This window comes from Vulpes vulpes, chromosome 2 (assembly GCF_048418805.1).
Source record: "Vulpes vulpes isolate BD-2025 chromosome 2, VulVul3, whole genome shotgun sequence".
Lineage (NCBI taxonomy): Eukaryota > Metazoa > Chordata > Mammalia > Carnivora > Canidae > Vulpes > Vulpes vulpes.
In genome coordinates, this window is record NC_132781.1 from 68040480 (window position 1) to 68057312 (window position 16833).

At 33.3% G+C, this 16833-nt stretch overlaps 1 protein-coding gene across 4 annotated transcripts in view; it reads left to right on the forward strand.

The window, feature by feature from the left end:
- EPHA5 (EPH receptor A5) overlaps positions 1–16833 on the forward strand; it is a 336936-nt gene that overhangs the window by 58513 nt on the left and 261590 nt on the right. For all 4 annotated transcript variants that reach the window (XM_072748868.1, XM_072748866.1, XM_072748865.1 and 1 more), the window contains exon 3: positions 11533–12196. In XM_072748868.1, coding sequence (XP_072604969.1) covers positions 11533–12196 — 664 coding nt within the window. The remainder of the gene's footprint in view (positions 1–11532; positions 12197–16833) is intronic.

Here is a 16833-nt window from a genome sequence, read left to right on the forward strand (position 1 = left end):
CTTAAAACATGAGCTTTGAAGTCAAAGACCTCTGAATTCCAAATGTTATTATATTGTTCACTAATTCTGTAACATTTTCCCCTGATCTTTCATTCTCTGTTTCTCTCTCTCTCTCTCTCTCTCTCTCTCTCTCGTGCATGCATGTATTAAGTTTTATACAGATTCATAACCTATGTAGGTTTATATTCTCACCACCTTTACAATACTAAACAGAGACAGTACCACCAAGATCTCTCATATTGCCCATTTGTGAGCACATTCATGTCTCTCCTGCTCCTTCATATGTCCCTGTCCTATGCTCTGGCAACCACTCAGCTCTCTTCTCCACTTCTAAAATCTTATTTCAAAAATACTACATAAATGAATTTATCAAGCATTTAATATTTTGAGATTTCAAGTTGTTGTTTGTATCAATAGTTTGTTTCTTTATACTGCTAAGTAGTATTCCACTGTATACTTGTACCATAGTTTGTTTAACGATTCAACCACTGAAAGTCTTCTAGGCTGATTCTAATTTTAGAGGTATTAAAAATAAATCTTCTATGGACATGCACATGCAGATATTTGTGTGAACATGTTTTCATTTACCTAGGACCAGTGTGGAAGAATGAACTTGCTACATTGCATGTTTAGCTTTATAAGAAACTGTTTGTTTTACAGAGTGTTGTACTATTTTACATTCTCACAATGTATAAGCAATTCAGTTTCTCTGCATCCTCAACATTTATGGTGTCATGCACACACAAAAATTAATACATTTCAGGTAGGTGTGTAGTGATATCTCATTATGGTTTTAATTTGAATTTCCTTGATATTTTAGTGACATTCAACATCTTTTCATGTATTTACTTGCTATCTGTGCACCCTATGCAGTACATGTCTGTTCATGGCTTGTCCATTTTTTAATTGGATCATTTATTTTTTATTGGCAGCTTTTGAATCAGTTGCTAGATACAGAATTCTCTGTTGACAGCTTTTTTTTTTCATTCAGCATTTTGAATACATCATTCCATTCTCTTCTGGCCTGCCTTGTTTTTGCTGAGAGCTGAGAAGTCAGCTGATTATTATACTTCTGTTCTCTACTTGATGAGTGGTTTTCCCCTTTGCAGCTTTCAATTTTTTTTTAAGATTTTTTTTTTTTTTAATGAGAGAGAGAGAGAGGGAGAGAGAGAAAGAGAGAGAGTGAGTGCAAGCACGGGGAGAAGGGACAGAAGGAGAGTGAGAGAGAATCTCAAGCAGACTCCCTGCTGAGCATGGAGTCTGACATGGGGCTCGATCTCACTATCCTGAGATCATGACGTGATCTGAAATCAAGAGTTGGATGCTTAACCTACTGAGCTACCCAGGCACCCGTCAATTTTTTTTTTTTTTAATGTCTTGGCTCTCAGCAGTGTTACTATAATATGTCTAAGCATGGATCTTTGTGAATACACTCGTTAGGTTCAGTGGGCATTTTGGATTTGCTAATCAATATTTTTCCTCAAATTTAGCAAAATCTTGATGAGTTATTCAAATACCATGTTTCTCATTCTATTCTAGCTTCTCTTTTGGGACAAAAATTGAAATAGAGAAATATCAGCAAATTTCTTGAGATCCCCAGGAGCCCACTGAGCCATCTTTACTAGGATCTGTTAGTTATATAGCATATAAAGTATTAGTTGTATAACACAAAAGAATAAATGGATGTCAGAGACAATTAACTCTTGTAATTATGAATATATTTTTATCATATCAAAAGCCCTGTTTGTTCATCTACAAATACATATGGAAGTATCAAATGACATCTAACATTATTAGGCTAAAAAATTCTGTATTTCTGTATCATAACAAGCCTTATCTGTTATCTGTAACAGATTTACAATGTGTATTTACTCTATGTATATTTCCAATTACCAGAATATATTGGTGAAGGGGATTGTGTTGATAAGCTGAGAAAAAGACAATTAATAACTTGTTTTAATTTTACAATTAGCATCACACTACAAAATTAATATCATTATTCCCATTTATGGTTATTAACCTAAGAAAGAGACAGTTGCTTGAGAGAGAAGAAACAATATATGAAACAAAGAGAAATAAACAATATTTGAAGATAAGAAAAAAATGTAGGCAGAATCCAAGTAGAAAGAATAAATAAATAAAATTCCACAGTCTAATGTAGGTAAAAATAAATTTGCATTAAACTAATGATCAAAAGCATGAAAAAATACACGCTGATCTTGAAATTATCATTTTAGAACTCTCACTAAACATTTTAAATGTCCATTTTAAGTTTTTGGAAGAAATGTGTAGTTTTACTCAAAGAGCTATTTTTTTTTTTTTTTTGAGATCCATGTCTTGGCCAGACAAGGCTCAAAAAATACAGGAGGAGGGATTTGCAATGGACTTAAAGCTGTTCCTTCTTTTAGTTCAAAGAGAGAAGTACAAGGACTCTGAAAAAATAAACGATTGAAGTTCCAGCTCCTGACTGGACCACACGCTAAATGTTAGGCGGCCTCATTTTCTACAGAATTTCAATACAACTGTGGCAAGTAGATGCAGTGGACTTTAGTCCATATTATGGCAATACTGTCACTTATACTTGAATAAGCTCAAAGCTCCAATGTGGCTGTTTTCCAACAAAAAATGAGATGGAAATTTGTGTTGAATAGCCACTGATTACAAGAACATGATTAATGTGAAATATGGAATTGATTTATGGGCACTGTTGTCAAGGCCTACATCACAAGTGCAATATTATCTATTGAAAAATGAGGCCAGAATAAATACTAAAGAGGACAGACAATATTATATTTTCTGGTATCTTTTATAGGCTGGATAAATAATCCAGAGTTGCAAATGGTTTACTGAAACTTTTTTTTTCTTGCCAGAATGGAAAGGACATAATTGTATCTATTTTGCCTGAAACATTAAGTGCACCAAAGGTTAATATGCTTTATTTTCATTAAATTGAATCCCAAGTAAAATAGTTTTCCCCCCCCTCATTTACGGAAACTTTCATATTGTTTTGAAATGAATTTGTAGCTATGTGTAAGAGGACAGTATTTATATTAAAGAGAGTAGTAATGTCACTCTGAAATTTTAAGTGTTATTGAAGCGATATACATTTAAATAACACTAGGAGAATCTTTTCTAACATCTCACAATGACTGTCAGGGAGGAATTTTTTACAGCATGTGTGTGACCACTGTGAAATCCTGAGACATAAGAGAAACATATGACTTTTTCGACCTTAAAAAGAGTAAATATATACTCTTGTATGGAATTGAGATCAATACAATCATTTCTTCAGAAAGATAGAAACTCACAGACTATGTAAACTTTGATTATAAAAACTTTTTTTGTTTCAGTACATGAAAGAGTATTAATAGTCCAATGGTTTTACATATTATTAAATGTTGGATTGATCATCTCTTAATATAATATGCTAGAAAATATACAGTGGTAAGCTACTATAACTTAAGTATGGTGTCCTAAATACAATGTAACAGATACGGAACTAAACTAAATTAGTTGTTTATAAGTCTATTTGGTTTTAGCTTCTATTAAAATTATAATTCAAAAAAAAATAAAATAAAATTATAATTCATGGCAGAAAGTCATTGACATACTAGATAACATGTATCATATTTAATGGGATTGCTTTTTGAAAAAACACTCATGAAATCATTTAAGAATTTAAATTTTTATTCATTTGTTAATTCCAAGCATACTTATCCACTTAGCTCTTGCTACCTTTGAAACTATTGACCATTTGATAAGTTTGAATTTATTTTCCTAAGTGAATTTTTCAAGGGAAAAAGCCAGATTTTAAAACTTAAATATTTATAACCTATTTTATCATTTTATGTAAAGCTATTTTATAGTGAGTGTGGAATAACAATAAATGCATAAGCAATTGTGATATAGACATTTTCTTTTCTGTTTTTAGATTATGTTCATTATAATATTTACTAGGAATTACTGTTTTTTGCTAAAGTCATGAACTTCTCTGTGCATATTTTAGCTGATATGGACCTTTTGATTTTCCCCATGTCCAATTCATTTCATCTGCATTTTGATAATATTTTTTAACAAATAAAGACTTTGTTTTCTTTCTTTTCATTTATTCTTTCCTTTAAAAAAATTGCTGACTGCAACACTAAAGAAAAAATAACTATAAATTGTTTTCCTAGGGGAAAAAAAATCTCCTCTTTGCCATTCATATTTATTTAGTGTTGATTGTATATAGATGCTCGATTGTCTATGGTTCCTTGTGAAAATATTCATATAAACTTGAAAGTTTAATTTCTGTCTTTCTCAAGTGTTTTTGTTTCATGTATTGAATTTGAGCCCATAAATATTTGTACAATTCCACTGACAATAAAGTAATTGACTTCACCTTTATTATTCACAGAAAATTGAGTCATCTCTATTAATATTTCTATACCATACTTGTCAATTTTAAGGATTTTTAAAAAGATTTGAAAGAAAGAGAGTGAGAGAGAATGAGTAAGCAGAGGGAGAGGGAGAAGCAAACTCCCCACTGAGTAGGGAGCCCAATTTGGCCTCAATCCTAGGATCTTGGGATCATGACCTGAGCAGAAGGCAGACACTTAACCAACTTAGCCACTCAGGTGCCCCTTAAAGATGTTTTAAGCAACTCAAATGCCTATCTGATGCAGTCTTTTTCCACTAACATATTATTGAAGAAATGGAACAAGATTGTTGATTCACATTTTTTTTGTTGAAAGTTGATATATTTTGTCATATTTACTTTACTAAAGAACCATGACTATTAGAAAGATTGAATATCTGAAGCAGAAACTTTATACTATGTATTTTATTACTTTTAAATAATTCTGTTCTTATGGTTATACGTAAAAACCAAGAACCTTCTGGAACTCAGTGGACCATGCATGGCCTTGATCCAAAAATTGGGAAACTGATCAAGGAGGGGTGAATGCTGTGATTCTACAACAATGGCCCACAATTTTATCTTTTGAAAACAAAATTACCTAGTTTATTAGATAATGAAAAGTTTTATTTCTTGGTTAAAATGATCTCAAGCACTACTATGCTTTATGTGTTATAACTTTATTCTATTATAACCTTAACCACCTTTAATAGGAGAAAACAGGGACACCTGAGTAGCTCAGCAGTTGAGCGTCTGCGTTTGGCTTAGGGTGTGATCCTGGAGTCCCGGGATGGAGTCCCACATCAGGCTCCCTGCATGGAGCCTGCTTCTCCCTCTGCCTGTGTCTCTGCCTCTCTCTCTGTCTCTCTGTGTCACTCATGAATAAACAAAATCTTTTTAAAAAATAGGAGAAAACAGTGTCAGAGAGTTTTGGCCAGATATTAATTTGGCATTAATGAGTCTATCAATCACTGTAAGCCTCAGTTTACTTATCTGGAAAATAATTTGGTTGTATTCCTTATGATTATTCATGCACATAGTACCTAATAAGAATATTCATCTGAAATGAGGGTTGACTAGCTCTAGCTATAGACTACTTTTCCTGTGCTATATTAGTTGTGAGGTTTTCACATCTCCCAGGATCACATTTGATTTATATAACAAAATGTCTTTCAACGTATTATGATCCAAGGTGAAGTTTGCTCTTCTCGACTCAGTGCTTAAGCATTTGGGTGGCCACTAGATAGGCCGGCAGACTTGGAATTCATATTTGTACTCAACATGTACTAGTCATAATAATACAGTATTTCTTCCTGATGAGGAATGGCTTCTACTTGACAGTAACACACCAAAGGTAGTAATAATAAACAGATAAAAAAAAAAAGTTTGTCCTGATAATAACAAGATTCCTCCACCTTTTCTGCCATTAATTCCTCCACCTTTTCTGCCATTAATCATGTTCCCAAGTCACTTAACTTTGAGGATTTTCAGGCTCAGTTTCTCTCAGAGCAAATGTCCTGGATTGAATGTCTTAAATTAAGACTGACTTTTCATGCACACAGACAAGTGAGATCAATTGTACATCCATCAGAAAGGAAAAACATAATAATTTTACGTAAGCATAGTAAGTCTTACAAAATGGTATGGGGAAGAGTATTAGTATTGTTTATCATGTACCTGGGGAAAACAAGAAAATAAGCAATTCATTTAGATCTTTATTTGAATGTATTTTACCCAATTTTAATCAGTATAGCAAAATAGAAAAAAATAAGATCAAGTAATGAAGATCTTTGATTAGTTTGAAGATTCTGATTTTTTATACTGTATTTCATCTTGATTTTTGCATAGCAAGAAGCTTCTAGAAATTCTAGACTTTAGGTAAACATATTATGGGGTGACAATTGGAATGTGTTGTTCATTAAAATGGTTAAAGTGCCTTACTTCAAATTTGAGCATATTGCCAAACTATTTCCTGGGCGTTTTCTAAGGTCATGGAGAAGTTGTGGTCTTTTAAAAACAGCAGTTAATTAGTAATTTGAAATCAGGACATCCTCAGTGAAATTAGGAAATATACAGTATACGCAGATAACAAGCACACACATATGCACACACAGCAGATCATAATAAATGACATATAAAAGTATTTTAAATATAATGGGAAGCCCAGAATTAATTTTTGGAGCATTTCAAAGGCATTATACAAAATATTGTAACATTAAAGGATAATGGGCAGTTATCCATATATTCAAAGAAGCATTTATGTGGTAAACAAGGTCTTGTGACAAAGTTATGCTTTGGGCATATCAGAGTAAAAGTGAAAATAATTGATTCTTAGCTATATTTTTATATCTCTCTGCCAAAAAAAAAACCACTAAGATAGTCCTAATGTTATTTGACTGAAATATGAAATAAAGTGCAGTGTCACTGACTCCTATGATATATTCTGGGCTTTTACTCTGAATAGTGAAGAAGATTAGTGAGTGAAAAGTGAAAAGAATATTTTTAAATATATCATAGAAAAAAATAACATTTAAACTAAGCTATAAGTTAAAACTGTTAAAATATAATGCTAATGAAAAATAGTTCCATAGGTTAATACAGAAAAGTGAAAGCCAAACAATTGTATGAATTATTGGACTAAGAGAAAATGTCTTAAATGCTTACAGCTTTTAAAAAAATATTTTATTTATTTATTCATGAGAGAGAGAGAGAGAGAGAGAGAGAGGCAGAGACACAGGCAGAGGGAGAAGCAGGCTCCATGCAGGGAGCCCAACGTAGGACTCAATCCCAGAATTCCAGGTTCCACCCTGAACCAAAGGCAGATGCTTAATTGCTGAGCCACCTGGGCTACCCTGCTTACAGCTTTTTATTGAAGACTAATTTAAAAGACCCATGAATTTATAAACTCTCCTTTTCAAATTTATGAAATTCAGACAGGTTACACAGAACAAAATTTATCTTTGTGTGAACCAACCCAAAAGACAAATCATACAATCATTTATATACCATAATTGAATTATTTCATATTTTGAATTGGCAGATTTCTGGACTAAGGAGGAATGTGTATATATTTGATATTAATTCAGTCATACAAAATATAGAAGTGCCCTAATCTGTGCCCTGTGGTGTCAGTCTCTGAGATACAGTAGAGAATAAGAAATCATACTCTCTACTCTCATATCTGTGATTCAGAGTATTAATATATATATATATATATATATATATATATATATATATATATAGAGAGAGAGAGAGAGAGAGAGAGAGAGAGAGAGAAAGGAGGGGGAGAAGGAAAGAAAGAGAAATGGGAAGGGGGGAAGGAGAAAGGAAGGAAAGAAGGGAAGTAAAGAAGTTAGGAAAGAAGGAAGGAAAAGAAAGAAGAAAAGTTTATAGTGAGATGATGCCAAAAAAAAAAAAAAGTGAATTTCGTTTTGACAGAGTGGGGTAGTAGTTGATGGCAGTGAATCAAGGAATCCCACACACATATACATCAAGGACAGAGATGTGCCAACAAGAAGACAGAGGTAGACACAGGCAGAGGGGACGCTCAGATGGAAAGGGTTGTCCTCTGAGAGTTTGGAATTTTGTCAGGTATTCAACTTCCTCATTTCTAAAATGAATGGTAGGGCCAGATCTTTTAAGACCCCTTCTAATATTTTATACTGGACATTAAATGACTGGAATAGAGGGTTTGAATTATGGGTAGTTCTGGTTTTATGGGAAAGGTTGGTAACTCTAACATTTGTATGTTTATCATGATTCACACATGTTTATGAAAATAAGTCCTTTTTTGTTTGCCACAACTCTCATGACTGTAGCTGGCTTGAGATACCTGGTCAGGCATAGGATTTGAATCCAACTGACTTAGAGTTTTCAGTGCCCAGCCCAAGTTGACTGTGTAAAACTAGTTCTTTAATCTTAAAGTAATAGGAGTAAGGAGGAGAGAAACATAGCGAAAAGCACAGGCTCTGAGGGTGGACCTTGAGGAGTGGCTAGACTTGCATTCAGTGACCACCTTTTCAAAATGCCTTCAAAATGCCCAGGTACGTTGCTTGCAGTGATCAAGGAACAGCAAATACTTTTATTAAACCATGGGATCGGGACTCCGGGGTAGCTTAGTGTTTGAGTGTCTGCCTTTGACTCAGGGTGTGATTCTGGAGTTCTGGGATCAAGTCCTGCATCAGGTTACTCACAGGGAGTCTGCTTCTCCCTCTGCCTATGTCTCTGCCTCTCTCACTCCCTCTGTCTCTCATGAATAAAAAAGTAACATCTTTAAGAAATAAAAATAAATAAATAAACCATGGGATCATAGGAAACCCAACAAAATTGAACCAAAAATGTTGTGTTTTCAATTTGTGGGCTTCATTATATGGCTATAATTTTCTTGACATGACATTTGCAAAGATGTACCTGCCACATTCTTAAATTTTTGGTATTCTTTCTTTTCATCCCCTTTGTTTCTTCTACATCAGTATTATCTTTGCTGAGGACATCAAGATGCACACTTTGTATTAAAAAGGAAGAAAATTTGGAAGAATTCAAAGTTTTAGTTCAACTAGCAAATCCAAAATAGATGAATTTTTTCGTCTATTTCTTATCATATTCATCTACATAGCAGCAGATATTTATGGGAAATTGTACGTATTTTCTAGTTGATTCTCTGAATAGCTTATGGCTATAATTATTTAAATTAAAGTATTTCTGTTCATTCATTAAAAATAGAAAATGTGAGCCTTCATTTATATTTTGGACACTTGAAAAGAAAAATAAATAAAATCCCACCATGATGGATTCTAACATCAAAGAAAATTATAGTTTTTCTCTTCTTAATTGAGAATATTCAGAGAAGTAAGATGCTTACGCACATACTTTGAAATTATCACCTGAAGCAGTAACTATTAAGCTGTCTTGTTGAGTGCTGCTTGGCTTGCATTTTTAATAATATTTGTGTACCTTGGACTTTGTACAGACAAAGACTGTGAATTGCTTGCCTTATAATCTTGGAAGATGCTGTTGCTCTGATTCATTTTACTTGTCTGAGTCCTCTACTTGCTAGCAGTGTCCTATTGGAATATATGATGCAGAGATAGTTTTTGCATAAATTATTTAAGGGCAAGGATTTGAAATTCTTTTTGTGTTTTGTATTGGAAGACATAAAATAGTCTAAAACAGAGACAATGTAGCATTGTAATTCTGTTTTCCTAGAGAAGAAATTTTTTGATGCTTTTTTCCATTTTACTAATTCAAAGAATATATATTTAACTTTGATATGTGAAGTTACTTGTATGATTTTCATTTGGTTAGTTGAGGTATTCTTTTGCATGAAATATTAATAATGGCATTCAGTAATATAATAAAGAGATTGATAGCTGGATCACTTCAGGAAGATAATGTAAATAGTTTAGTGACGGACTGCTGAAAAAGAAAGCTGTTTTGGAAATCTGAAGCTAAGTAGAGTTTATGTACATTTTGAGGGAAGACAAAAGTGAGATTAAATGAAAGAACTAAGGCTTCACATAACACCACGACGTGAAAGTGGTTCAGATAAAATCTTGATGTCTCTCTCTCTTGTGAATTTCAGGAGCTCAGCAGTTTTCTCTCATTAGCACCTTTTACTTATGTCCGTCTGATGGCAGCTAGAATTTTGAGAGGGACCGTCTGGGGTACACGATTTATGTGTGTCCCTTGTGACTCCACATTTTTCACATCTCTGTCAGTTGAACAGAATCAAGAAACAATGCTCTATTTAATTTCATGTCTAAGGGATGAAGTTCTATGAAGTTTATAATCTATAATATTTAATGTCTGAAATCACATTCTGGATTTATTGAAAGCCAGTGTGATTTCATTGCTCTGTTTCAGGGTCTTTTTTAAAGATTTAAAACAAAAATATACATAGTTTTATACACGCAGATTCTATACAAATTTAAACAACTTCTTAAATAATAATAATAATAATGTTTTTATGGAGAATAATTTAGTTCTATGCTGTTAAGAAAATGATTATGGTTACATCACAGTCTTAAAACTGAAATATTTTATTGGGTAAGAGATCGGTTTATTTTTTTTTTAAGATTTTATTTATTTATTCATGAGAGAGAGAGAGAGAGAGAGGCAGACACAAAGGCAGATGGAGAAGCAGGCTCCATGCAGGGAGCCTGACATGGGGGACTCAATCCCAGGTCTCCAGGGAGCCTGACATGGGACTCAATCCCAGGTCTCCAGGATCACACCCTGGAGTGAAGGCGGCGCTAAACCGCTGAGCCACCCAGGCTGCCCAAGAGATTGGTTTGGATCTCTTTGACCTAATACTTTGGCAGCTATATAAATCATACTAATTTTTTTCTGTATCTTGTATATATTCAGCACTCTTAAGGTCATTACACATAAAATAACATGTTGGTAAAAATAATTAATGCATTCCCAGAATATAACAAAAACTCAGTTTTCAAAATGACAAGGCTTTTCATATACTTTTTATCCCTATTTTATATCTGTCTCTAAGTTTATGCTTCATTGATAAATCTATGAATAAACATTTAGCTATCCCATTTGCAAAAGAATCCTAAATAGGTTGAGTCAATGAAATAAGCATCTACTATTAGTTTTAAACTAATGAAATTTCTTTCAGGTATTATTATAGTGATGAGTTATTTATAATATTACACAATAAAATAAATGTGGATTCAAGTCACATTTTTTTCTACCTTCTTTTCCACATTTATTGCTTTTTATTCACTGTTATCTTTTAAAAAATGTACTGTCACTCTTTATCTACTCTGTTAGTTTACATACTTAAAAATCTTTCAAATATACATACTTTCCTTTCAGTTCTCCTTCTTGATAACTGCACTCACATTCTATTTACTTTTGCCTTTTCTATGAAATATATGCCTTTTTTCTTTTTTTCCACTAAAATTCATATGCATTAACTTTTGAGTTAGCGCAGACAATGAACAATGTGCTATTAATTTACCTAATTTAAAAAGGTATTTAATAAAAAGTTATCATCATAGAATTCCTTCTCCCAATACCGCAGATTAAGGCTGCAAAAATTTCTACATATGAAATAGTTTTTGATAATTTTTGCTAGTTATTTTCTAAATATTAAAAATTGTCTATTTTATGTTATACAGTGGGAAGAAATTGGTGAAGTTGATGAAAATTATGCCCCTATCCACACATACCAAGTATGCAAAGTTATGGAGCAGAATCAGAATAACTGGCTTTTGACCAGTTGGATTTCCAATGAAGGTGCTTCCAGAATCTTTATAGAACTCAAGTTTACTCTGCGGGACTGCAACAGCCTTCCTGGAGGACTGGGAACCTGTAAGGAAACCTTTAACATGTATTACTTTGAGTCAGATGATGAGAACGGGAGAAACATCAAGGAAAATCAGTACATCAAAATTGATACCATTGCTGCCGATGAAAGCTTTACAGAGCTTGATCTTGGTGACCGGGTTATGAAACTAAATACAGAGGTCAGAGATGTAGGACCTCTAAGCAAAAAGGGATTTTATCTTGCTTTTCAAGATGTTGGTGCTTGCATTGCTCTGGTTTCTGTGCGTGTATACTATAAAAAATGTCCTTCTGTGGTACGACACTTGGCTGTGTTCCCTGACACAATCACTGGAGCTGATTCTTCGCAGTTGCTTGAAGTGTCGGGCTCCTGTGTCAACCATTCTGTGACAGATGAACCACCCAAAATGCACTGCAGTGCTGAAGGGGAGTGGCTGGTGCCCATCGGGAAATGCATGTGCAAGGCAGGATATGAAGAGAAAAATGGCACCTGTCAAGGTAAGAATTTGCCTGCAGACTGGCAGGTGCTGTCTGCTTCAGCTAGATCATATATATGTTTTTCCTCCAATGATTATGAGCAGATGACCTTTTACTTTGCTAATTTATGGAGATTATTTCTCTTTAAGTTTGATTTCTCTCAGAATTTTAAAGTTTCTGGCAACAATTAAAGATTTAATGTAATATTTTGCTGAATATATATAATTAACACTCAGAAAGTCTTACTTGCAGTGTAGTATTTCATATTCATTTTGTTTTCAGAAGTTTTATTTTTGAGCAACTCAAACCAAAGGATTTTTTGATTGTATGAGTGTTGTCTGCTACTCTACTGCTATTTTCTCCCCATGAAGAGAAGATAGTACCCTTACCTTGCTACAAAAATTCAAATGCAAACACTAGATGAGACTTGTTTGGCATGCTTTTAACTGCCTTTAAAAGATTCCTCAGAAATAAGTTTGACCGTATAAACTCCATATGATACTATTTGTCAGCTAACAGCACTTAGTTTACTGTATTGTTTACATATAATTCCTATTGGATGTTTGCTTTTAAATAAAATACGTAGCACTCAAAAGAATGACTTTGGAGATAGAGCCAATACAAAAAAAAATATTTCAAAAAAATTTACACATGGGGATTTTTTTTTCCTGTTTTAATTTTTCTTTTAAATTGAAACTTGATCATGTATACTTCCCTCTTCATCATGTATCCTTCCCTCTGCATTTGAAAATATCCTCATTTTGCCCACAGTGTGGTGAGTTAAATTTAGATATTTAACAATGGCTTTTTGGAATAGGTTAGCACTTTATGTCAAAGTAAAGAACAGCTTATGTGGAAGAAAACATTTTTACTTAAAAAAATTCATTCGTCCTTGTAAACCTTCATTTGTTTTCACCATGCTGTGCACAGGCTAAATAGGTAATGAGAGTTACTGTTAACTGAAGAGAAAACTAAATGCTGAAAAGTACCCTAATCCAACCTGGTAGCTTCAGGTGCATTTTTCCCCCTAAATCCACTATATAATGTGAATCAAACTTGCTCAAGTTTGTTCAGGCCTGACTGTAGATTGATTATAGAACCAGGGAATCAAAACTGGGGAAATGATCAGTAAAAAATAGTGACTTTGCTGAATTATTTCTCTCTAGAAATACATTGCACCATCTTTAAAGTTCTTATTTTGTCTTCCTACAATATCCTCTACAATTAAGGTTATGGTTATCTTTTTATGTAGTCTACAACTCTCTATACCTTTGTATATGTATATGCATATATATGAAATTTTATTAAATCGAACATGTTTTGTAAATAATTTTAAACTTTTCAGGAAAATGAATTCTCTTTTATTTGGGATTGGATATAAGGAAGGTTCTAACTAACATTATCTTAATTTGTCTTCTTGAACTGTCCTTTTAGTGTAAGATGATGACATATATAACTGTAGAATCAAAAACAGGAGATTAAATATAATTTGTTGAATTCATTTCATTATTTTGTCTAAAATATTTGCAATATAAATCTTACTGTTAAAAAGTTTGTTTACTAGTATTATAAAACAATTGTTCTATTTGATTATTTGTTTATGTCACTTTAGAGGATGGTATATGGTCCCTTTAGGTCAGATCACAATGACCTTTGCCTTCATCCAAATGGACAGATAGTCCTCTGTATGTTTAGAGGATATTTTTTTATTGTTACTGGGATTAAAGGATTCTGTATATGCTTATTCTGAAAGTGTTTTAGAGAAGTAGGTTTTCTGACAGAATGTTTCTTAGTCTGGGCACTCAGTGGGTATCTTTCTCTTCTCATACTTTCAATAACTGAGGAGTAGAAACCTAACTGGAAGACAGTGGAGTGAACTAGAGAGGTTACATTGTAGAAAACTTCACTTAGCTGGACTGTCTAAATGGATTCATTACCCCATCCTGCTAGTAAGAATAAATGAATGTTGTGGGGTCATGAAGGCTATGAGATTCACAGTCCCAGAGGGTATTCCACATAATGTAGTCCATATAAATGGTGCCTCTTTTTTTTTTCCCAAAAATACAGATGGTATGTGGCCACTCTATGAGGAATTTCAAATGTTTATTCTAGAAATAATTTACATCATTGAATGAATAAATAAATATTGAAAGTCTTGTTTTGGACAATTAAGGTATCAATGATATTCCCTAGGCACTTATGTCTACGTGTAATATGAATATGCAGATGCAATATTTGTGTTCTGTGTGTGTCATAAACAAGTCTACCGTAACTTTAAATCACTCTGTGGTCTTAACATACTATCCCCAAACTGTTAAGTGAGGATCTTGTTGTTTTTAAACTAGAACTCTAGGAATCATCCTTAACATCTCTTCCTACTCACTACCTGGTTTCTACCTGTCACGAAATATTCATAGATATTACCACTAGGCCGTCTCTTAAACTCATCCACTTTTCTCTATTTCTTTTCCTCCAATCTATAAGCATATCTTATTGGAACTTTACTTTCAAATATAATGAAAGATTTGATATAATAATATTTTGATTTTTGAGGCATGTGAATGAATCGCCTCTACAAAAACACAAATCTGGTTGTCTCACACACCCATCCTTCTCTGTCCCCACTTTACCCCCACCTCAAACTTTAAATACGTCAATGATTTCTTTTAAGATAAGAGTTTTTACAGTAGTTAAGATCCTGCGTGGTTTTGCTCCAGACACATCTTAAACTGTGCTTCCTCCTCTTCTCTCAGCCCTAGTCACACTGGCTTTCTTTCACTTTCTCAAAAGCAATATGCCCACTTTTCCTGTGATTCTGTTCCTTTTCCTGTGATTCTGTTCCATTGCCTGCAACATTCTTCTATTTCATACCTGATTAGCTCATACTAATCCTTCAGTTCTCTCTGCCAGCACCCCTTCTTCTGGGAAGCTATCCCTGACTCTTCAAGATCAGGCCTCTCTATTATATACTTATATGTCTTCCCTTCATAGAATCATTTCGAATTATGATTTTGCATCTTTTTGTTAATTTATTACTTGATTAATGATTCTATGCACCCCCGCTAGATCACACACTCCTTGATCAAGGCTGGGGTGGTGAATGTTACCTTAAGAAACGAGAAAGAAATCAAAAGGCAAGAAGTGATGAAATGAATCTAAACAGAGAGTAGAATGGACAAAGTTATAAAAGAATATTGTGCTTTAAAATTGCAGTAGTCTTCCCTTATTGGAGGGGGTTACATTCTAAGATCCCCAGGGATGGATGAAATAGTATGAAACCCAATATATACTATAGCCTTTTTCCTATAGTAAAGTCTAATATATAAATGAGGCATGATAAGAGATTAACAAGGAATAATAAAATATAACAATTATAATAATATACTGCAATAAGGGTAATGTGAATGAGGTCTCTATTATACTCTTTCTCTCAAAATATCTTGTGCTCACCCTTCTTGTGATGATGCGAGGTCATAAAATGCCTACATGATGAGATGAAGTGAGGGGAATGACATAGGCTCCGTGACCTATCATTTGGCTACTATTGAGCTTCTGACAATATGTCAGGAGAATCATCTGTTTCTGTTCTGCGATTGACTACAGGTAACTGAAACCACCGAAAACAGAAGAGTGGGTAGGGGAAAACTACTGTATTGATTTCTTTTTTACCTTTGTATTTATCTGTAGAAAGTTTGAGCACAAAATTGACAAATGTGTCTCTTAAACCAGTCATTTCTTAGTCCTAAGATTCTCAGGGCAAATACTCAGGTTCTTTGTGTTAAACCATATATGGTTGGCATATGATGTATGAACTGTTATAGAGACTATCTTAGTAATTTAAACCTCAGAACATCATATCCTAAAATATATTTGTAATATATGCTTATTAGACATTTACATTTAATTACTATTTCTTTGATAATCAAAATATGTTGGGATTTAATTACGGATATGACTATATAAAGAAGCTGAAGTTTGAGTCAATCCATTGTAGTGATTATCCTATGTTAATATTTGGTAAGTCTGTGCTAGGATTTGATCAGGTGTTGGTGTCAGATCATGCTCATGTGACTTGATGTAAGGCATGATGTACTTGACCCAAGGTCTTCTAGAGACTACATTCAGGATTCAGAATGCTAGGCAGCTCATTAACACATGACTTCAAACCCAGAAGACAATCAATTGATTCAGGAATCCCTGTCCATTTAGCAGTTCATGATCTATCATCTTCACATCCCCTTATTTAACCTCCTTTAAGGGAAATTGACAACCTTTCCCATAATAACCTGGTTTTAATGAGGTGACAAAATACTCTGGTTCTCATTGTATTAACTTAAATTATAGAATGCATTTATTTTTCTAAGGCTTACTTATATGCTCAAATTTTCAACAATAAACTGTTTTAAGGATACGATTTATTTATTTGAAATATTATTTTCAGAAACTAATAATGTATTAAGTCCATTTATATAAGTATGTTTTCCTACTTGTTATTTCTTATTATTTCTGATAAAATCCGGGCAATTTTTTTTTCCCTTAAGAGTCATATGAATTTTTTTTTGAATACGAAATTATTAGCAAAAACCCATTTTGGAAGTTTTCGCTTTTTATTGAAGTGAATATGTTTGACAGAAGTAATTGAGTTCACATGAATCAAA